The following is a 22661-nucleotide window of genomic DNA, read 5'->3' as shown; positions in this document are numbered from 1 at the left end:
GGTGAGTGAGAGAGGAGAGCCCGCGCGATCCACATGCGCGCTCACGTGGGTTTATTGTACTGACGACATGTGAAGAGAAAGCGATTGTCGCCCTGCTATTGTCCACGCGCGTCCCGACTCGATTCCGCCCTCACACCGCGTCCACGGCGCTGCCACCACCCCATCCCCGCTCGAGCGCCTCACCTAATGCTCCTCCACCTCCACACGTCGTTCCACTGCACCTACCGCCGTCGGCCCGCGACACCGCTGCTATACGCGACCGACTGCACGCCCGAGACCCTGAGGTAACACGCCATGTCGGGCCCAGACCAACCTGAGCCCATCGTGGATACGACGCGATCCCTCAAGCGCAAGCAGCTCTCCGACGACGACCAAGGCGAGCTCGACGCCCTCGACAGCATCTTCAAGCGAATAAAGACGGCGGTCCCGCGCACACCATATATACTTTCCACGCCATCCTTACATCCCTACCGGTACTACTCACAACAACAAGCCAACGCCTGGAAACTGGGAAGGCTGTTCAAGTCGGAGGAGGAGCACCTGCAGTACAGGACATATCTCTATCGGGAGCCGTGCCAGGATTGCTTCGAGCTGCAGGCGGGGGAAGACGACGAGCCCGAGCCCGAACCACCACGCTCACAGGCCGCGAATGGCCAGCCAGCGAAGAAGAAGCCCAACCTCTCAGCCTTCAAGGTCAAGCAAGCGAACGGTCCCAACACTCCCAGCGTCAAGATCAGCTCGCCCAGTTCTGCGCCGGACAAGAAACAGGCGAATGGGGCCAGCAAGTCTGAGAAACTGTCTGCGCCGTCCCAAAAGACCGAGCCCAAGTCGCCGAAGTTGTGGGTACGCCGCTCTGTATTTTGTTCAATTACTGACAGTAGCAGATCCTCTGGTACTACGCGCGACGAGCATCCCATCCGGAAAGCCGACAGAGGCGCCCCTTCTTCAAATCGGCCGCGAGCCCCTTCCACAACGAAGAGCGAGACAACCAGTTCCAAGGGCAAGATCGAAAAGTCGGACCCTTCCAACTCAACACCACACGGCCTACCTCCGCTGCTATCGCCAGTACACGAACCAATGGGGAACCCATACGGCCTTCCGAACATTTTATCCCCCACCCTCCCATCAAACATACAGGCCGAGCTCGACAGAATGGAAGTACAGCGGAAGCGCACAGATTCCGACGCATCTGTGTCATCTTCAGATCGCAAGAGTCAGACACTTGCTGTGCCACCCAGCGGATCTCAACAGTCCAACGGTACACCAAAGTCAGAGAACCGAGCGCGCTCAGTTTCCATCAACGGCAACGGCAAATCGCCCAACCCCGAACCAGTCAGTCAAGCCGAACAAACAGATTCTAGTATGGTAGTTAAGCTGAAATTCTCAAAGACCAAGGCGCCTGTCGTTGGCCAGATTCTCCGCCTACCATCCAAGCGAGCGAATGCCGAGAAGAAGGAGCGCAACGATACCTCCAAGGCGACTCATATGCCAGACACGCAGCCCAAGGTCACGGATCCGCCTGTCATTAAGAAGAAGGCAATTCCCAAGGTCGCTGCACGACAAACTACAACGCCATCAAAAGTTGCAGAGAAGCGGCCGCGCGCGGAAGAGGAGACGACATTGGCGGTACCGCCTACTAAGCGACCCAGAGCAGGCTCAACCCAAGACCGGCCCATTACCCCTCTCCAAAACAGCCAGACGCAGTACGCAACCCCTAAGAAGGATCTTAAGTCGGTCAACATGTTACGAACCCAGTCTTCCGAGAGTAACGACGCAACGCCCGGTCGGTCTGGCGCAACCCCAGCTGGCGCGAAACCTACATCTGCTCCTCTTAACAACAAGAAGCAGGCGGATATCTCGCTGCTAGGCCACACGTCGGCGAGATGGAATCAAATGGGTAGAGCCCTTAAGCACGAAGCCACCAAGATCCTCACCAGCGGCAAGATTTCAAAACAGGACGAAAAGAGGGCCGCAGTTACTAACCTTGAGTGTATTCTGTAAGTTCACGACCCAGCACTCAACTGTACATTACGAACCCCACTAATCCCCACCCAGCGCCTACATGGCCGCCTACTTCGCCCAAGACCTCTCCCTCCACATGCGCGGCCGCCCCGGCGAAGTAGAACAAACGTGGAAAACGCTCCTCCCCCTCTGCCTCTCCTACTCGCGCAGCACAAAAGACCTCCAACACCTCGACGGCCTCCGCTCTTACCTCAGCTCCGTAATCGCCGCCGCAATCTGCACACACGTCTCCCAGCGCTGCAACAACCCAAAGTCGCACGACTCGCCGCAAGATGGCATGGGTCATAGTGGCGGTAATACGGCTGAAGCGTCCCGCCAGCATAACTCGCTCGCGGAGAACTTTGCGCTTCTTTCTGATCACACGATTAAAATGCATCGCCACTACCAAGACGCGCGTATCGCGCTGCCGATTGAGGATTTACAGTCGTTATACAAGAAAACGTATGCAGCGAGGGAGTCGAATGCGAGACTAGCCCGCGAACCGGAGAAGCTCAGCGGCGCCAAGATGTCAGGACCGTACTTTTTGCCGCTGGGCGCCGATACCACGCCTATCCAGGCGGTGCGGTTTGGACTGAGGTTCTTGGCTGAGTATTGCGAGATTGAGGGGCTGAAGTATGGGTTGAGGGTTAATCTTGAGAGGCCTGAGTAAAGAAAGAAGAGTTGGGTTGACATGTGTGTGGAATGGGCGACTGCGGAAAAGATGTTGCTTGAGGCTCTGTGTCTGCTTCCCATCCACATCCCATTTCTTGTTGGCGTTTATCATTGATTTGTCTACATTAGCGGGTGGCTTTTCATTTGGTTGATTTGAAAGCAAATTCTGATACCCCATGAGGTTGGACTGGACCTTTTTGGTTCCTCTCCCTTCTTCTTCCTTCTTGTTACTGGATTGGGATTCTGTATACATAATGGGGGGTGCTGGGCTGTTGCGTGTTATTGGCGTTGACTATACGAAAGGGGGTTAGGGTGCGGGATGCGATGAGGAAAAAGTATCATTCGTACTGTATTGTATGAATTCATGAAGCCAAAATCGATAAGGTTACGATATCTTAGTTTCTCAATGTGCGATGGGGTAAGGCTGCATTGGTTTGTAGAACGAGGGCCTTTGAGGAGATAGGGAGTCTGAAGGATGTTTGTAGCAGATCAACGCTCTGGTACTTATACTACTACTGCATCTATTCCAGCCCGTTCTAACCTCAATATTGAAACATGAAGGCTATCCTTTTCCCACGAAGTGGAACTATGGTCTGGTTGATAGTACCTTGGGTGTGTCTTCGCGAACCATGACCTCTGGTACTTATAGCTGGAGGTCAGTCAGTTCGACGAAATCTGGTCCCATCACATCCGATGATGGTACCGCGATGACCCATAAACGATGAGCCACTCACGACGCCCGCAATACACACGATATACACGATGACTGGATCCGCCTGTTAAATATTGGAAGGGATGAGAAGGGGGTCAGTCCATTGGATAGAAAGCGCCACAAGGGACGGTCCTGGGGCACAGCACCACGTATAAAGTATAAGAAGGCCACCTTTTCTCAACGACTTGGTTTAGACATACTGCACACTTCCCCCTAACACAAAATGCGACATGACAGATGTACGCCCTCGGGCTAGAGTATAGTATACAGCAAAACAAGTTTAATCGTAGCATCGGCATAACAGTCTCGAAACCATTCCGCATTTTATCGTACACTCGCATTACCACTACAAACGCCAAATCCGTCCTTTTCCACATCCACGTCCACCGCTCTCCATCATCCACACCTTCCACACATCCGATCAGGTTCACGACCTAACATGAAACCCCCATATCCACCAAAATGCCTAGACAGCTAGGACTTTTACACAATCGAAACGCCCAACTTCAATGGGACTTACATACATAAACACAGTAGTATCTGGGCACCGCTCAGAATGAGAAGGTAAAAGAACACACTTCATCAAACTCGCAAATACGCAATGAGTAGACACAAAGAAATGAGCCGCCACAGGCTATAGGGGGGTATCATGCATGAAAATGCTCACAGTATCCGCCGGTAAAAAACGCCAGGTCGATGCGCACTTTTTGTTCGGGCCGGGGGTGGTAACACAGTAGTAAAAGGGTTGACAAGGGGACAGGGCCCAGGAAAAAGAATGTTGTCGGACTTTGTGTACGTTGACTGGGCAGAGGCGCGGTAGCTTACTGCTTGCTCTTGCCCTTTCCTTTGGAGTTGCTGGGTTCGCCATTGGTTGAGGGCTGGCCATGGCTGGGGAGATAGTAGTCCCATTCCAGTCTCAACGGAGCGACTGGGAGGTTCTGATTGAGGCTCTCAACGACTTGTTGGAGTTGCGAGAGGACCACGAAGGCTGTACCGATCAAGCCGAAGAACTCGCTGTTAGGCTCAATGTATGTCTTGACCGTGTTGTCGTAAGCTTCTCGCAACTCGGCGGCCGCCGTGTTGATGTCGCCGAGCTGGTCATAGATCCCTTGCTTTGCGGTGTCATGGTCACTTGAGACTCGTTTCACCTCGTTGTTGTACTTCGCTGTATCCTGCCGTAGAGCTGTGATCTTGCCCTCAACCATGCCGAAAGATGATTTCAAGTTCTCCTCGAATTCTGTACGTGCTTTCTTCTCAGAGGCAAGCTTGCCCACCACTACACGCTTGAAGTTATCGAAGGGGACATTGTCTGGGGTAGGCGCTCGGGCAGGCGTCTGAGCCAGCTCCTTGATGGACTTTTGGAGGTTGCCCTCCGCGGTGTCGCGCTTGCTGCAATCTGTGTCGAATGCTGAACGCAGGTTTTGAATGGCCTCGGAGTTTGCCGTTTGAGTGTCGCTGATCTCGGATTGGAAGGCTCGCAGTGTACCCTCCAATGCAGTCACTACGTCAGCTTTTGCGAAAGTGGCCCTGTCCACATCCATTGCTTGCTTCAGGTCTTGAATAGACTTCCTGATCTTGCCAACATCGGTCGCTTGCCTCAGGTCTTGGATGGACTTTCTGGTCTTAGACTGCTCGTCAACGCGTGTGGTACGTTCAGCGTCGATGGCAGTGCGAAGCTCTCCTGTGCTGGTCAAGCGTTCTTGCTTTTCTTGACCTATTTGGGTCTGCAGTGTCTTGACAGTTGCCTGCAGGGCGTCAAGAGCCTCCGCTTTGACGAAGGGAGATGTGGCCGAGTGCAGATTCCGCAAAGAAATTTGTAATCCAGACACTGAGCCCTTGATGTTTTCGATCGTCTTGATCTGCTCATTAAGCTGTTGCTCGATCTGGTCGGCCCTGTCACTCGCGGATTTTGCATCAGAGCTGGCTTGCTCGGCCTTGTCGCTCGCGGCTTTTGCGTTAGAGCTGGCTTGCTCGGCCTTGCTAGCTGCATGCATGACCTCCTCAGCCTTGTCGTTCGCGGTTCTTGCATCAGAACTGGCTTGCTCGGCCTTGCTAGCTGCCCTTATGGCCTCCTCAGCCTTGTCGTTCGCGGTTCTTGCATCAGAGCTGGCTTGATCGGCCTTGTCGCTCGCAGTTTGTGCATCAGAGCTGGCTTGCTCGGCCTTACTAGCTGCACGCATTGCCTCCTCAGCCTTGGAGATTGCCAGGGTGGCATCAAAGCTAGCTTGGTCAATTTTGGTCAACGCACTCGACATCTCGCCATGAGCCTGAATAGCCGACTGGAGTTGCGCAGCATCAGTGGCCACTTGTTTTAACTGCGGACTCATGTTGGCAATTTCGTGCAAGTGCGGAGCGATGTTCACAAGATTATGCAGTTGAGTAGAGTCCTGGTCTAGGCGGTCGAGAAGGTTCGCGCGACCCTGTATCCATCTCTGCATTTGGTGGATGTCTTCCTGGAGTCGTGGCAGACCGGGGTACATTTCGGTAAACCAGCGGACCATGCCCTGATACATGGTGTCGGTGCTGATGTTCTCGTATCGGCTCTCTATATTGCGCATCGCGAAGCCGAAAGTATCCAGGTCTTTCTCCACCGATGCAGAGTCGGCCTTGGTCGACAGAGACGATCGCAGAGTCGCAAAGTCCGTCCTCAATGACGTTACTTCTGCCAACATGGTATTGAGCTGAGCTTGTTGGGCTTGGCCGAAGCCATTCTGTTGTGTAGGCGACTTCGATACTTGTTCCATCAAAGCTGATAGATTGCGGGCATGGGTTTCCATTGTAGCAGTGACGGTACTGAGCTGCTCTTCAACCTTGCGCTTGAGTGGGTCGAATTGTTCGTTGAAGAGGGTGGGGGCGACCTCCTGTACAGCCGAGATAGTGGCATTTGCAGTCTCGAGTTTCTCGAACAGCGTTTCAATATCCTCTGTGATGGTGTTGAGATCGCTCATCTCGGATGGCGCTGTTCTCGCATCAGCTGACGACGCCGCGAAATCGGGTTCACGCGATCGATTGCGGAGAGCTTGCATCGCTTCCATACGAGTTTCCGTCAGTTTGCGAAGATCCCGAATCTCTTGAGAGAGGCGGGTGTTCACTTCCTCGACATCCCTGTCGATAGCCTTGCGCTCGCTCGTTATCAGAGCTTTGACTTTCTTTTCCGCCGCCTTTTCCAGCGTCTTGACTGAGGCCTTGTCCATGGTCGTGTCCGTTGTCTCCACACTCTGTTCGACGCTGTCGAGCGGGCGAGCGCTGGCCAGAGTGGCTTCCATGTTGTTCAGTCGCTCGAAGATTGCCTGAGCCTGGGTCGTCAAGCCACCGGTGCCTTCCACAACTTTGCGAAGCTCTTGCAGCGATTTCTTGAGATTTGAGACCTCGGTGTCTGCATTGGTCACAGGTGGGGTGATTGGAGCAGGAGAATAAGTCGCAACAGTTGTCCCGACCTTCTTAAAGTGAGGACCCCGTGGAGCTTTTTCCAGTTCATCGACGCGACCCAGAAGCTTCTCTGACAGACGTGCAGATTTATCCAGCTCACTGAGGCGAGCAGGGAGCCGTCCCAACTCGGCTTGGGTTACAGTGCCCTGCAGGTTCGCGATCCTTTGCGACAGGGTAAAGTTTGTCTTCTCGTAGTCCCCCTTGATAGGTCCAATGTACTTCAGGATGTCTTTCTCAAGATCGTCGAATTCTCGTTGGAGGCCGCTGAGATCCTTTTGTGTACTCTTTGTCTTTTCCTTCAGGCCCCTTGATTCTTCCCGGAGGTCCTTCAGGCCCTCTCGCACAATCTCGACTTCCTCTCTGTCTTCGCCGAGCGCATCACGGTATTTATCCACTCTGCTTCTGAGCTTCTCTACCTTCTCTCCCAATTCCTTCAGTCTGTCGACACTGTCTGGGTTGAACTCGTCTTCTAGGTCCTCTATCTGCTTCTGCAAACGGTTGGCCTTGGCGTACGTCCTGTCGCCGTTTCCCTCAACTTCTTTGATCTTGTCGCTCAAAGCGTTGAGTTGTTCAGAGAGGTTCTTACTCTCAACGGTCTCTTTGAAAGTCTGGAAGGCGGAAATCAAGTCCTGGTGGTTGGTAATGCGTTCGGAAAGCCGGGTGTTCACATCCTTGATTTTGTCGTTTAGGTTCTTGGCTGTTGCTCTGGTCTCGGCCGTGATAAGCTCTCTGACAGTGTGTTCGGATAGTGGTGTAGGCTGCGCGTTTTTCCACGTCTTCAGACTTTCAATCTCAGTCTTCTGTAGTGCTGTCGCCATCTTCAGCTCCGTAATAAGATTCGCCTGCTGTGAAGAGGTAGTTCTAAGCCCATCGAGCCTGTCGGATAGCGGCTTCAGCTGCAAGTTCCCTAGGTTTTCAGAACCGTTCGGCTCTGGTCCCGCTTGATGATTAGTTCGCTTGCTCTCTACTGCAGCTAGGCGTTCTGGCACAGTTTTCAGGTCCTGCAACTCCTGCCGTAAGCTTGGAAGTTCGGCAGCCGAAAGCTCTAGTGCTTCTAATCGTGTTGCTAAAGGCTTGGCGGCTGCGTTGACAATGTTGAGGGTCTCTGTTTTGTTCGTGAGGCTATCAACGCGTGTAGACAATCCCTCCACCTGCACCAGCCGGTTCGTGAGACCATTATGCTCCTCCTCTCGCGTCTTGTTAAGTTCAAGTAGCTCCCTCTTGATATCATCACGCTCCTTCTTAAGGTTCGCAATGTCCAATGCCTGAGTCTTGAGCTTAACGTCAACAGACGTGCTGACAGTGATGGTAGTCTGCTGCGCAAGAGCTCTCTTCCTATCTTTCAGCTTGCGTAAAGAGTGCATGGTGAAGGGGGTATTGCTCGTGGGGGCACTAGTCACATCCTGTTGGTGAAGGACACTTGGATCTGGTGTTGGCAGCATCGAAGGTGCAGGAGGGGCATGATGCGTAGGCGTCGATGCTCCACTGCTTAAACTACTGGGTGAAAGAACTCGCACATTCTGACGCGGCCTGCGGTAGTCAGAAGCTAGTCTCGGGCCGGTAGGTACATTGATTAATCCAGCAAAAGAGTTCTTTCTAGATGCTGGAGGGCTCGGGATCCTGGAGACTGCTGAGTTGGCGTACTATTCTATGTCAGCAAACATTATTGGAGGGAGGGAATTATATCTGACCCTATCTTGTAACGCCGACCGCGAGTCTGGCGGACGACTTCGCTTGTCTGGAGGGCTCTCGCCACGGGCTTGAGGCTCCAGCGGACGTTTCCAGACGCGCGAGCTCATTGAATCGCTGAGCGCGGGCGAGTATGCAGTTGGGGTTTGAGTACGTGGACTATACCATGTGTTAGTATATACACTACACCGGACTGGGGTCTTGGCAGGTGAAGGTGCCTCTGCACGGTCCCCCTACGATGAAGTTCGTGTTGCTACATTGTCCTCCGAATACCAGAATATGTCCTGGAGTTAGAGACAGTGAGTGTTGCAGCTTTAAGACAGGAGTAACAAATGCCTCCAGGACTATCTTGGTATTTTGAGTGCAACTGAGAGAACGCGAGCTTCATCGTAGCGTGTCTCATAGCAAGCGCAAGAGATAAGACGGCGAGAGCCTGATGTCTGTGATTTCAACGCGCTATGCGGAGTGCACTCTTGGTGGGGTAATGAATGTAGCCAGCTCAAGTGCTTGCTTTTTGTCTTCTGAGCTAGATTGACGGACCGCAGGTGTGAGGGGCAGTGGCAAGACTGCGTAGACGGATGGGAGTGAGGGGCGGGGGACAACATACCTGTCAGTGAAGGCGCGATTGCCAACACTTGTTGAGATGCTGGGGACTTGGGGTCGGCCAGACATCTCGCGGTGTACGAGGTGAGGTGAGAGGGTCGAGCGCGGGAGCCGCTACTGCACGCAACCAATGAGATTGAGGGCAGGAGCAGCGCGATGGACTGAGGAAAAGGAGAAACAGGACAAAGAACGAAAATTGGAGAGTTTAAATAGTGCGCAGGGAATTTGCTAGCTGCCTTGGGGATTACGGCCAGCTGGCAAGTGATAGGTCGGGGAGGCGGTCGTTCCAAGGGTCGAGGGGGCAGTCGCGTCGACGCGCCCAATGGAACTAAATAGCAAACGGCCGATAAGCGGGCCCGTGCGTCTTAACTGGAGCTTCCTCTGCGCGTCCGCGAAATGTCGCTGTCGCATACCACCGCCTAAATTACCACACCGCACATCATCATGGCCATGGTAAGTGAAGAGCGTGATCTGGAGTCACCTGACTGACAATGCGTAGCCCATCACCACCATCGCCGAGAGCAAGGAGCTCCGCGGCCTCAATCTCATCGCGGCGCATTCTCACATTCGCGGTCTCGGCGTCGATGATGACACGCTCGAGCCCAAGGTGTCGTCGCAGGGCCTCGTCGGCCAGGAAAAGGCACGTAAGGCGGCAGCTGTGATACTGAAGATGGCACGAGATGGCAAGATTGCCGGTCGCGCAGTCCTGATTGCAGGCCCGCCCAGCACAGGAAAGACGGCGATCGCAATGGGAATGGCGCAGTCGCTGGGCCCCGACGTGCCCTTCACCATGCTCGCCTCGTCCGAGATCTTCTCGCTGGAGATGTCCAAGACCGAGGCGCTCACACAGGCCTTCCGAAAGTCGATTGGCGTGAGGATAACAGAGGAGAGCGAGGTCATTGAGGGCGAGGTGGTCGAGATACAGATTGACCGCAGCGTCACAGGCGTGAGTACGAGGTCGGCTGCGCAACGGAGCGATACTGACTGTGATTAGAGCAACAAGCAGGGTAAACTCACCATCAAGACGACCGACATGGAGACCGTCTACGATATGGGCACCAAGATGATCGACGCCATGACCAAGGAAAAGGTCATGGCCGGCGATATCATCTCCATCGACAAGGCCTCGGGCAAAATCACCAAGCTCGGCCGCTCGTACACGCGCTCCCGAGACTACGACGCAATGGGCATCGACACCAAATTCGTACAATGTCCCGAAGGCGAGCTGCAACAACGGCGCGAGGTGGTACACACGGTCAGCTTGCACGAGATTGATGTGATCAACTCGAGGACCCAGGGCTTCCTAGCGCTCTTCTCTGGTGACACAGGCGAGATCCGCAGCGAGGTGCGAGACCAGATCAACACCAAGGTCGCAGAGTGGAAAGAGGAGGGCAAGGCGACTATCGTGCCGGGTGTGCTTTTCATCGACGAGGTCCACATGCTCGACATTGAATGCTTCTCGTTTGTCAACCGCGCGCTAGAGGACGAGCTGGCACCGATTGTCATCATGGCTAGCAACAGAGGAAACACACAGATACGGGGAACAGACTACAGGTCACCACACGGACTGCCACTCGACTTCTTAGATCGTGTGGTCATTGTCAGCACCCACGCATACAACGCGGAGGAGATGCAGCAGATCATTTCGATACGAGCGCAAGAGGAGGAGGTCGATGTGTCTCCGGATGCTTTGGCGCTGCTCACAAAGATTGGGCAGGAGACCGGATTGCGATACGCGAGCAACCTCATCACGACGTCCGACCTGATACGCAAGAAGAGGAACGGGCCAGAGGTCACCATCGAAGACGTGCAGCGAAGCTTTGCGCTCTTCTACGACCCCACAAGAAGTGTCAAGGTCAGTTCTCATACTACGACCTATCAAACCTTGCTAATACCACGAATAGTTCGTCTCCGACTCGGAACAGCGTTTGATCGGCGATGCGGGCGCCGTCTCCTTTGCGATCCCCAACGGCGCGGAAGCGATGGACGTCTCATAGACGGATGTTATACAATCTCACGGCGTACAAAGGTTCGAATGGGTCCAGCGTTTGCTCAAGGGTCAGCGAGTTGCTGTAGGCATAGCGAAAAGTCTGGAAATGTAGTACTACACATGCGTGCATAGTCTGTCATCGTGTGCTCAACCATATTGCAGGTGACTGTGAGTATGACGATGTACGTATAACAATAGCCTAGTCCGAGCGGCACAGTCTGCTATTATAGTCATACAGGATGGTCCGTGTGTCATCTCAATTTACATCGTACCGCAGCCTTGCATTTCGAGGGAAGCAGATTGGCGAACCGTACTTCCGGACCATGTATCCTCGCACCTGGGGAGATTGTACGCGCCCACGAAACTGTGGCGTCAAACATGTACGCGTTGGTGGAACAATGTACGAGCCTAGGGAACTATGTTTACCCATGTCTGCAGGTAGTTCGCGCAGGATTCGTACAATCGTATTTAAAGCGCATATGCTGACGAGGCCACCTGCGTGAATGCGCCTAGCGAAAAATGCTTTGCCGCTTTCAGTAACTGCGCATGCGACTTCATTATTGGCATACGTAGGTCCTGCACGACGACTTCAGTTGTCATGGAGGACCGTGACGAAGGATCTTCGCGAAATGGAGACGTCAGGCCATGTAATTTGTTCGGCGCAGACTCACCAGCCACAGCTGCCGCCGCCACGCCATACCAACGGCGACAACGGCCGGCAAACTGCAGCCGCCATCCGAAACCCGCCCAAAGCCAAATCTTGGAAAGCTTAACCACGCAACGCCGCGTGTCACTGGACGACGACGCCTGTCAAGCTCGCCAGATACCCATGATACCCCGGAAAAGCGGCACACCTGTAACCAGCAAGGGGAATGGGAGCGCGAATGAGTTTACGTAGCACAAGGCTACTGTGGAGGAGCAAGTGGGCGGCACCAGGCACAGGCTCAGGTTGGCAACCTGTCGCGTGCGCGTCATGAAGCCTTTTGACTCCCCTCCCGCACGCTGTGACCCCATGGTTGGCCCCCATTGCGCTTCTCTTATCTTCTCTGTCCCGCCTGCGGTTGCTTCTTCTTCCCTGACGTTATACGCGCCTTCCCTGCCCCACGGCTGTCGATCGCTGAACTTTGAGCACGCGATCACCTTCCCGAAACGCTGCGCTTACCTTTGCTCGGTTCTACCTTGGAGTTTTGGACGATCATAATAACATCATACATACGGCAAGTGTTCGTTACTGTTGGCGCCCTTTCGTCTCGTTGTCTTTGAGACGGTATACCTATTTGGATTGGAAGCCTGAAGTGGAGTCCTCGCCTCAGCCATGCGGTTACTGAAATGCGCTGCCGCCTTTGCAACCGCGACACTCTTCGCCTCTTCACTAGCCACACCGACGCCACTCAACCGACATCAAGGAGGAGACAACTTGGCCGATCGTATTGAAAGCAGGAAAGGTAAGAAGAAGCCTGATACCAAGTACTTTCATGAGCCCGGGTAAGTCATCATAGCCTTGCAACTCGCGATGTCATTGCAGCCTGTAGCATGTTCGCTGACACACCTCCAGAGGCAGTATTACGCTCGGCCACTATGACAAGCGCTTTTTCAAGGGCATCGTCTCCGACGAGGAGCGAACGGATACGCAATCACACATGGTCCGCGCTTACCTGAACTTTTTCCGCGAAAACGAACTCGACACCTGGATAGCACACGGGACATTGCTCGGTTGGTGGTGGAATGGAAAGGTGAGTCTTGCCTCCAAATGTTTGCGATGCGTGCTAACGCCTCTGCAGCGTCTTCCATGGGACTTCGATCTCGACACTCAGGTGTCCGACAGCACACTCCAACACCTCGGCGCGGTACACAACCAGACTCGATACCACTACACTTCCTACGACGGCGCCGTCCAGCGCGAATACCTTCTCGATGTCAACCCGTGGATCTGGGAGCGCGAGCGTGGCGATGGCATGAACATTATTGATGCGCGATGGATCGACCTGCGCAACGGCCTGTTCATCGACATCACCGGATTGAGCGAGACACATCCAGACAAGAACCCGGGGCAGTGGGTTTGCAAGAACTACCACCGGTACGACACATCGGAGCTGTATCCCATGCGGGAGACCATGTTCGAGGGCGTCCCGGCGAAGGTGCCGTACAACTACGACAAGATACTTGTGGACGAGTACAAGGAGAAGGCCCTGATAGAGACGAACTTCCATGGGTAAGCAGAGTCACTTTCATGCATGGACAAGTCATAACTAACGATGCGTAGACACCGATGGGATCCTGATGTCAAAGAATGGGTAAAGAATGAGGAAACGCTGAAGAAGGAAGAAGAAGAGCGCAAGAAGAAAGAAGAAGAGGACAAGAAGAAGGTGGAGGAAGAGTCAAAACTGGATTAGTATTCCAGTTGGCCGTAATGCAGGTGGTGTCGATGGCTTATACTGGGTTATAGCCCAGGCATTGCCAGCGTATGTTTCTAGTACACGCTTTATTGATACCCGGCGACGTTGAATTTAAGTAGCAGATGTAACGATTATTGATCAGTGAGCACGGGAACAAGCGAGTGAGGCTCCCTGGTTACCAAGAATCCAAGATCTGCGAGTGTGCTCAACGGCCCGATGGCGATGGTGGTGAATAGTCAACAGCATGGCTGAGCATCGGAGTTTAGTGATGACAAATTCCGATGGCGACCCCGTCATCTCGTGGAAGCCTTGCAGAACGTCACCGAAACAACGCATGGCTAGAGCTCGGCCACATGCTGCGAAGCTATATATCTTAATCACTACTAACCTCATCACTTACTCCGTATACTAGATCGCGCCTAGACAACATCCAACCCTCCCACCGCCTAAACATCCTCTCGCCACCACTTACAGTGCTTTCACGATGACAGAAGCCGACACCACATCTGCGCCTCCGCCCTCCAGCTCCGATGTCGAAATAACACTCACCCACCACGGCAAAGCAATCGCATTATCCTTCGCCCAAGATGCCACAATCTCCGATCTCTCCGAACGCGTCGCAAACGACTTGTCAATACCGCCGTCCAACCAAAAGTTCCTCGTAGGCGGGAAGATCGGACTCCAGAAGCCACCCTTCAAGAACGCCTCTTTACCACTGACCGAGCTCGTCGGCAAGAAAATAACCCTCATGGGCAGCACAACCGAAGCCGTCTCCTCCCTCAACAACACCATATCTGCCGCCTCTGCGCCCCGGCGCCCCGGTCCCATCAAAGCCGCCCTGCCAGCGCGCAACCGCGATTACAAGAAGATACAAGAGGAGGCGCAATACACGTTCCATACACTACGGCCGCTGCCGTATCTACCGAACCCAGACCGTTCGTTACGGTTCCTTCAACGGCTTCGAGACGACGCGGGGATCAAAGCAGCAATGCGCACACATAAATTCAGCGTGCCGCTGCTCACGGAGATGGATCCAGCCATGCATACTACAATGGAGAGTCGGACACTGGGCCTCAACCGCAACCAAGGCGAGGTCATCGAGTTACGGCTCCGCACAGATGCCTACGACGGGTATCGCGATTACAAGACGATAAGGAACACGCTGTGCCATGAGCTGGCGCATAACGTCTGGGGCCCTCACGACCGCAACTTCTGGAACTTGTGCAAGCAGATTGAACGGGAAGTTGCGAGGGATGATTGGAAGAGTGGCGGGAGGAGTGTGGGGAACGATGAGTTTTATAATCCAGGGGATGAGGGGGCGGAGGAGGTGCATGATCATGGGGGGTGGACTGGGGGCGAGTTTACGCTGGGGAGTGCTGGTGGTGGGGAGGGGAAGGTGGGTGGGAGCAGTGGGAATAGTAGTGGTGCGACGGGTGGGTTGAGTAGGAGGGAGGTGCTGGCTAAGGCTGCGGAGGAAAGGTTTAAGAAGACGAAGGAGGTGGAGAAGAAGGCGGAGGAAGGGACTGGGGGGAATAGTGAGAGGTCAACTTGATTGCAAGAGTGTGGTGTTTTGAATGATGCGCGTATACCCCCGTTCGATAGCGCATAACGGAGTTGTAGAAACTGAAGAAGCCGCACGTATTCTCATGCCGCCTTTCATGTCACATTTGTCACATTCTTGCATGTGGGATCCGCGTTCTTGATTTCGCTCTTTACTTGGTGTTTTCCTTTATCGGCCAATGGCGCACCCAGGAAGACCGTAATGTCGATCCATGCGTTCGGATAGGAGGAAGTTACAAGCTTTGTTTACCCCATCTTTACCCCAACTTTTAGCGCTGCCGCCAGTAGGTGCAGCCGATGACCTCCGCTTCTGCGTTGTCATCCCACTATCCCTTCTCTTGACAACATATAGGTATGCTTTGATCCTGAAGCTTTCTCCTACCTTTGGTCCAACCGTCCAGCCTAAACTACCACGTGCCCGTCTACCTGATCGCCGCCTCGCCATCGATACCAAGACACCAATCATCCCGAGGTCCTCATTCCGGTCGCCGTCTACTCCTCACACGATGTACTTCGTCATCTTCGCCCTCCTCATCGCCGCGGCCTGGGCAACCGTCGGTGTCTTGCTTGCGAAATGGCTTAAACAATCCGGTCATGCGAGGCCGTTTAAAGGAAGAGACTGGGATAGTCGCGAGCTTTATGGCGGTGGCTCGGGATATGGGCGCGATATAGGGTTGGGGGGACCGTCGAGTCAAGGGAGGGGGCAGGGTGGCAGGGAGAGGGGTGTTGGGGTTCCGCTGACGGGGGTGGGGAGGGTTAAGGGGTTTTAGGATAATGGAGTAAGAGGAGGACGGGGAGATGGAGATGAAAGAGAGCAGGAGAACGAACAATAAGAAGGGATGGAGATCTCGGGGGATGAGAGGACAAAAGACGGGTAAGGCACATCGTCTGATCTGGTGACGATCCACGGCTGACATCCCGCAGACTGACCGTCAACGCTTTCGCAATCTACCGACCGCGGTACTGAGGCTCAACTACCCCAGAAGATGAAGCCGAACATCTTCCAGTCGTTGGTGGGCTGACTTTCGCATAGCGTTGGTGTTGTTAGCAGATGTGTCTAGTGGGTCTTTTTGTTCGCACGCAACTACGACGCACTTCACGCCGCCATCGCTAACGCGTGTGTTCGGTGCGGATGGCGAGATTGAGCTTCTATATGCTCAAACTGGCCGCTTCGACTGAACCGCTAGTTTGGCCATATAGAAACTCAGCATCGCCATCCGTATCGAATGCACGCGGTCTTTCGACACTGTTCGAATCTTTACGTCCTTTGTTCATTGTCTTTTCAACTTGGACAACGACGCCGCGGGTACATCTTCGTCGCTCATACAAAGACCGAGAGCCTTCTTGTTCGAAGAGCCTTTCCTTTCTAAACAACGAAATGGGACCGGCGTAGTCTATCCAACTTCACTGTTTGCTCCCACCTTCAAAGTGAAAGTAGTCCAAATGGCAGCTGGAAGGCGATACTACACTTTAGCGTCACAGACCTTGCGCACCGCGCGATTGCCTAAGTCCACGATAATTACAGACACTACGACTATGTTGCTACCTGGACAGGCTCACATGCCTCGTCCAACACCTCCGCCATATGTGGTCGCAAAGACACTAACACAATATCTCTTTGGCGAAACCACGCTCCCATCGTTTCTTCAGCAATACGGAGACATCTTGCTGGCTATCGCAGGAGCTGCAGCTGCAGCAACGGGCTTATGCTGGTTCTTCCAACATAATAAATGCAACCGCAAAAGGATCCGGCTGGCTGTGTACCATGTTGTTCGTACTCTCCAGATCATGCCTGACCTAGAAGAACGGATGGAGGAGATGCCAGAGGATCTTTATAAGGAGATTGCCCGTGAGGTCGATCGGATGATCGGCACTTATTTGACTCTGTCAGAGAGTGAAACTACCTTTAGGATGACTAAGCGTAAGCTTTTGGATGATTACGAAGGATTTGAGAGAGAAAGAGAGGCTGAAAGGAGAGTAAGAAGGAGGGTAGACGATGCGGCGGCAGGAGACGTGCCTGAGATCACAGTTCAGTCTCCATCTTCCACAGGTCAACCGGAGGGAAGTCTGATTCATGAGGAAGAAACACAACAAGATGACGAGCTAGAAATGTATATGCTAGGCTACAATCCGACAGCATCACACTCAAGCCCTGTACGAGAGCGGCCCTCGCCCACAGCTCCCGATATCGATCTCAACTTCTCGGACTTCAGGATACCGTCATCGGAACAGAGTAGAGGGAGTCGCGGAAGTCCATCCAGTCTAGACTTTTTGAACAGTTACTCCTCTTCACCGCTGGCGCGGCCGTCGAATCCGACGCCTCGTCGTGGTCGAGGCGGTCCTTACAGCAGCGACGATACGCCTTCGCCACAACGCCTGGGCCCCATAGACCTTTCTAGTGAAGATGTGTCTTCTGGCGAAGACGAACAGCCGATCCTTCGTCCATCGAATCCTACACCGCGCCGTGCCCAAGGCTCTATAGATGTACAAGTCGACACGCCACGGCCGAAGACTGCGCGTACGAGTAGACCTGACCTGGATCAGGAGAGTCATGACCCTTTTACTTCTCCTGCTTCTAGCGACGGCACCTCGCCAGTGCAAGAATCACCTCGACCGCGCATCACCAGCAACGACATTCGTGAGCGTCGCGAGAAGGCACGCGCTCCAGATGCCCAGAAGAACGCCGTAAAGCCGCGCAATAATATTCCGTTACGCCAGCCGCCCAGTGCGATCGCTATGAAGACCCAGGGTGAAGTTCCAGGGCAATATCTTTCCCCCATACAAGAGGGCATGTCTCCACATGTGAGCCCTGCGGAAGGCACCAGACAGTATCGCGTTGCGGAGACACGCAAGCTTAACAAACAGCTTCAGAACGAGAGGAACGAGCGTCGGCATGGTAGAAAGCATGTACCAGAGATTGGCGAACGGCTTCGTGGAGATGAACTAGAGCAACCCGCCGAAGGAGCGGAGGCGAGAGGACAGGAAATGCTTCCCAAGTCCAGTCGAAGGGAAGAACCATCCGAGCCCATTTTCACCGACCCAGAAGGTGAAGATGATGACGACCTGGTGCACTTCGAAGACCCAACCAGATATTCTAAGTCAGCAGAACCTATTGTAGCCGCCTCACCAGCGGTCCGCCACGATAACCCATTACCTGCTGCTGCGACTCAATCCTCTTCGCCGAGATCAAGGCTATCACCTCAGGCAACGACCAAAGGCCAATCGCGAAGGTCGGCGGCTCCAAGCCCACCCGAGAAGACTACGAAGAAGGCGGCGAAGACACCTGCGAAGACACCTGCGAAGCAAAAGGCTCCACCAACAACCGGGACGCGGAGGAGTGAAAGAATTGCAAAGTTGAAGGGTGCGAAGAAGTGAGCATTAGTGCGGAACTCTGTTTAGGGTGTCGAGGAGGTGCTGGTCGATATTTGCATACTCCTACTTTAATTCATGTCTTGATTGCCGCTTGTTGCTCTCTCACAGTCATTTTCTGGCATGCTAATGCATCATTATGCTGGTTGGAGAGGACCAAGTTGTCGTGATCAAAATTGCCATTATGCCCCCAAATGACGATGTGACGTCATCAGCCCTTCTCAAACCATCCTCATCTTCGTTTCCTCTTCTTTTTCGATCATTTCATCCTCAACAATTTCTGATTGTGACTTGCCAAAGTTTGTGCATATCCCAACAAAACATCTACATGGTCGTAATAGGGTCGCTAGCAACGGCCCTGCATGGTGGCTGACTGTCAGCTGGTCAAGTGATCGGCGTATTGCCCAGGTTTCATTCATCACTACCTAAACCATCAATTCAGGCCTACAACCGAAACTCAATCTTCCAGACTTTCGCGGTGATGATAGGTCGACCTGCTACCCGTTTTGACAGTCTCGTGCTGTACGCCACATGGGACGGCTGTTGACCGGCCACGCTGAAGTGGAACACTTCCTCAACAAGAGATGAATCCTTCGTGAGGGTACAAGTATAAGAATCTCACTGCTTAACGCACATAATAGTATCACCAACACAGCTTCAGAGTTTCAATCATCCTTCAGCACTTCCCGACAACCAGCGCAACCACCCCAAATGACCAACCCACAAACCCCCCTCTCCCACTCCCAATTCCACCGCATAACAAACACTTCCAACCCCTCCAACCCCACCCTCGACATCGTCAACGACCACGGCACCCAAAACAGCACCGGGCTCCTCAAATTGACCCGCGAAGGCTACTACTCCGGCCAGTACTGGGCCTTCATACCCTCACCCTCAACCCCCAACTCCTACCGGCTCCGTACATGGTGGCTGGGCCCAAACCGACTCCTCGATGTCTACGCAGACGACACGACGAAAGCGGTGTTGAGGCGGGCAGACGACACGCCGCATGCGCTAGACTGGAGGATTGGCGAGTGGGGCGATGGAACATGGTGGATTGGGAATGAAGCGAGTGGCGTGCTGAAGGTTATGGATGTTGGTGGGGAAAATAGGAGGCAGGTGGTGTTGAGGCACAAGGATGAGGGGGCTAAGACGCAGAGGTGGAGGATTGAGGTTATTAGGGAGATTAGTGAGGACGAGTTTTATGATAGACCTGCTACACCGGAGGAGGGACAAGGCTGTGTATGAAGATATTGATTCGATGCATTCAATCGTGGAATTCGTTCCTATTCGTTCCGTCTATGTACACGTCTAATTGATGCGAAATATCTACGAAGCAGGGGCAGCGGTGCCGTAGGGAATGGCCTTGGCGCTCTCAATGTCGACGTAACCGTACTTGCTTCCGGTCTTGTCGTCGGAGAAGCCCTGAGCCCAGGTACCCATGTCCTTCTGGAAGGCCTCGAAGTTCTTCTCGTCGCTGAGGTCGATAGGCTGCTGGTCCTTGCCCAGCTGCCTAATCTGTGTTCCTGCTGCAACGTTGGTGATGCCGAAATCGTTGTCGTCGGTCAATTGGTTGATCGCGGCGTGAACCTCGCCGTTGATGATCTGGCGAGGAAGCTCGGGCTCCTGGGTGACCGGACGAGCGAGACCAACACCGTCGACGGTGTTGAGGGCGTCGACCATGGCGGCGGCGCTCTTGAAGCCACCAGTGACGTAGGTCCTGGTCTTGGAGAGCGAAGGTGTAATCTTCTCGGCGAAATCGAGGAAGAAAGCCTCACGCTTCTTGGTGGACTCGCGCTTGTGACCGAAAGCAAGCTGCTCGTAGGTACCACCGGAGAGCTCAACAAAGTCGAAGCTGTTGTCCTCAAGCAACTTGCAGAGAGTGGCAGCCTCTTCGGTGCCGAAACCCTTGTCTTGGAACTCAACGGAGTTGAGCTTGATGCCAAGGACGAAGTTGGAAGAGGTGCGCTTGCGTACTTCCTGACCGATCTCGGTGATGATACGTGCGCGGTTCTCGAGAGACCCACCGTACTTGTCGGTGCGCTTGTTGGTGCTTGGGGCAAGGAATTGTGCGAGCAGGTAGCCGTGGGCTCCGTGAAGCTGGATACCGTCGTAACCGGCCTTCTCAAGGTACTCAGCTGCGTGGGCGAAGCCCTCGATGACGTTCTTGATATCCTCGTCGGTAGCGGCGCGTGGCTTGGCGAAGGTCATACCCATGACGTTGCCCTCTAATTGTACGTCGGATGCGGAGATGGGGTTCTTTTGGATGCTCTCGGTGACCTGGCGACCTGGGTGGCTGACCTGTCCGACGATCAAAGAGCCGTGCTTCTTTGACTGTGTCGCAAGCTCCTTGAACATCTCAAATCGCTCGCCCTCGTACTTTGAGCCACGGGGAATGATGGGGTTGCCAGCAGCCTCGAGGTGGTCGTATTCAATCATGATGTTGCCAGTCAGGATGACGCCGAACTCGCCCTCGCCCCATCGTCGGTAGACGTTGACGAGGTTCTTGGAAGGAACACCACGAGCTTCGAGGTTCTGAGCATCCCATGATGATAGACGCTCGGTCATAGCACCCTTGAGGAATCGGTTCTGGGCAGTCTTCTTGGAGAAAGCAAAGTCGAGAGGCTTTGCCAAAGGCGCAGGGTCCTTCTTCTCGGCTTCATATCTTCTTGGTGCCATGTTTGCGGAAATGTGAATGGGTATCTAACAGAAAAGACAAAAGTATAGTATAATAAGACTGATGTTTGGAGGTTGTGTGTTGTGAGTGAGATGCGAACTTGGCGTGCGATCAATGGCGGTCTATAAGTGTCTCGTTAGTGCTTCATCAGTTTTGCATTTCTAAGCTTTTCCACGAGTATGTCGCCAAACAATGACGGACTCGTCCGAGATTGATCCATAGCCACGTCATAGAGGTACGCTATAGGCTAGGGCCCGGCTGCGACACCTCGGCAGATGTAGGCAAAGCACCGTGATCTAGACGCGCCTCTTGCGGGATGCCAGAAGATCGCGTTAGGCTATATGGTGGAAAAGAGGATTGTGGGGTTGAAATGTCGCGCTGGAGCAGCGGATTGCGTGGCGTCATTCTCGCGTTACAAATCGTTCAGGAACCGGACGAATCGGACCGACGATGTTGCGGTTGCGTGCTATCACGTGTCGGTGAGCTGTCAGGAACGCCATCGTCGGAGCACGATCCCATCCGACACCAACACCACGCGTTCAGCGGGCGCCACGACCCATCGATTGCTGATACTACTTCCAAAGGTTTCTAACGCGTTCCTCAAATCGGCGACGTTGTTCCCGCTACACCGATGAAGGGGTCCGCCAACCGGCCGACTCGCCCTCTCCAAAGAGCACCAGATGATAAACATCTTCAACACGCGAATCACTGATAGACCATGACACCTTTCAATATCGACATTTTAACGATTTTATGGTACGTGACGAGTGCAGGTGTCTAAGATACACGGTGGACGGCTACGCTATGTTGGATAGCATCGCCTCCAAGTTCCTTCGCTCCCCGAAATGCTCAAAGCGTTTGTTGCTTGCCAAGATGTATGCGATCGCCCTTACTCCGCCAGCACAGATAGTCCGGTGAAAGGAACCTCCTGGCACTTGTTCTGCTCGGTGATGAGAATCTCGTCACCTGCCTGGCAGTTGGTCGAAGCGAAGACGCGGAGAGACAGGCCCTTGTTGCTGTCGAATGCAACACTCTTGCCAGTGTTGAAACCCTGACACTTGTTGTTACCACCTTCTCCGAAGTTCTTGTACTGGCCGGTCTCGCAGTTCTGGAGTGAGAGATACAAGTCAGCTGGTATTCATGATGAGGATCGCCTCGTTGAGGCTCACATCGGGATATGACTTACGCTAACGGAGAAGGCGCTGACCGTGGGAGTGAGAGCGACAGCAATGGCAATAACGGAGGCAAGAGTGAACTGCATCTTGAAGTTCTGGGAGGAACGGTCAGCTGGAAGCAAAAGCAAGAGATCGACAAGACACACTGTTGGAGTGTTTGAGGTTGAAGTGGGAGTGAGCTGCTTGAGGGTTGAGGATCGTGTTGGATGATGAGCTCTCGAAGGAGCAACAGCCTGATACTTATACCTCATTCAGTCTCGACATGCTATGCTGGAAAAGCACAGCTCCGACATTCCAAGACGCATTCACAGCACAAGAGCGAGGCTTCCGATCAACGTCTTCAGGCGCCCAACAGTGGGCTTTCTATTCGGGGTTGTTATGCCAGGTT

At 53.8% G+C, this 22661-nt stretch overlaps 8 protein-coding genes across 8 annotated transcripts; 5 read left to right on the top strand and 3 right to left on the bottom strand.

Moving 5' to 3' along the window:
• Positions 1-294: 294 nt before the first annotated feature.
• J4E92_006431 (uncharacterized protein) lies at positions 295-2671 on the top strand (the record flags this gene model as incomplete). Its single annotated transcript, XM_051497799.1, has 3 exons — positions 295-839; positions 885-1997; positions 2056-2671. The coding sequence occupies 3 exons, from the start codon at positions 295-297 to the stop codon at positions 2669-2671; spliced, it is 2274 nt and encodes a 757-aa protein (XP_051352446.1).
• Positions 2672-4206: 1535 nt separating this feature from the next.
• J4E92_006430 (uncharacterized protein) lies at positions 4207-8178 on the bottom strand (the record flags this gene model as incomplete). Its single annotated transcript, XM_051497798.1, has 1 exon — positions 4207-8178. The coding sequence occupies one exon, from the start codon at positions 8176-8178 to the stop codon at positions 4207-4209; it is 3972 nt and encodes a 1323-aa protein (XP_051352445.1).
• A 1372-nt stretch (positions 8179-9550) lies between these two features.
• RVB2 (RuvB-like protein 2) lies at positions 9551-11103 on the top strand (the record flags this gene model as incomplete). Its single annotated transcript, XM_051497797.1, has 4 exons — positions 9551-9559; positions 9606-10052; positions 10101-10961; positions 11011-11103. 4 exons carry the CDS (start codon positions 9551-9553, stop codon positions 11101-11103), a joined length of 1410 nt encoding a protein of 469 aa, XP_051352444.1.
• Positions 11104-12411: 1308 nt separating this feature from the next.
• Positions 12412-13489, top strand: J4E92_006428 (uncharacterized protein; the record flags this gene model as incomplete). The annotated part of the gene is made up of 4 exons (XM_051497796.1): positions 12412-12581; positions 12652-12829; positions 12878-13308; positions 13360-13489. The coding sequence occupies 4 exons, from the start codon at positions 12412-12414 to the stop codon at positions 13487-13489; spliced, it is 909 nt and encodes a 302-aa protein (XP_051352443.1).
• Positions 13490-13976: 487 nt separating this feature from the next.
• Positions 13977-15044, top strand: J4E92_006427 (uncharacterized protein; the record flags this gene model as incomplete). The annotated part of the gene is made up of 1 exon (XM_051497795.1): positions 13977-15044. The coding sequence occupies one exon, from the start codon at positions 13977-13979 to the stop codon at positions 15042-15044; it is 1068 nt and encodes a 355-aa protein (XP_051352442.1).
• A 1544-nt stretch (positions 15045-16588) lies between these two features.
• Positions 16589-18427, top strand: J4E92_006426 (uncharacterized protein; the record flags this gene model as incomplete). The annotated part of the gene is made up of 1 exon (XM_051497794.1): positions 16589-18427. One exon carries the CDS (start codon positions 16589-16591, stop codon positions 18425-18427), a length of 1839 nt encoding a protein of 612 aa, XP_051352441.1.
• Positions 18428-19750: 1323 nt separating this feature from the next.
• Positions 19751-21100, bottom strand: J4E92_006425 (uncharacterized protein; the record flags this gene model as incomplete). Its single annotated transcript, XM_051497793.1, has 1 exon — positions 19751-21100. One exon carries the CDS (start codon positions 21098-21100, stop codon positions 19751-19753), a length of 1350 nt encoding a protein of 449 aa, XP_051352440.1.
• An 887-nt stretch (positions 21101-21987) lies between these two features.
• On the bottom strand, positions 21988-22537 carry J4E92_006424 (uncharacterized protein; the record flags this gene model as incomplete). Its single annotated transcript, XM_051497792.1, has 3 exons — positions 21988-22206; positions 22285-22368; positions 22520-22537. 3 exons carry the CDS (start codon positions 22535-22537, stop codon positions 21988-21990), a joined length of 321 nt encoding a protein of 106 aa, XP_051352439.1.
• Positions 22538-22661: the final 124 nt, after the last annotated feature.

The sequence above is a fragment of the Alternaria infectoria genome (assembly GCF_024043175.1).
Source record: "Alternaria infectoria strain BMP 0036 chromosome Unknown scaffold_9, whole genome shotgun sequence".
Lineage (NCBI taxonomy): Eukaryota > Fungi > Ascomycota > Dothideomycetes > Pleosporales > Pleosporaceae > Alternaria > Alternaria infectoria.
The sequence above is the reverse complement of the archived record's forward strand: the minus strand, read 5'-3'. Positions and strand labels throughout refer to the sequence as shown.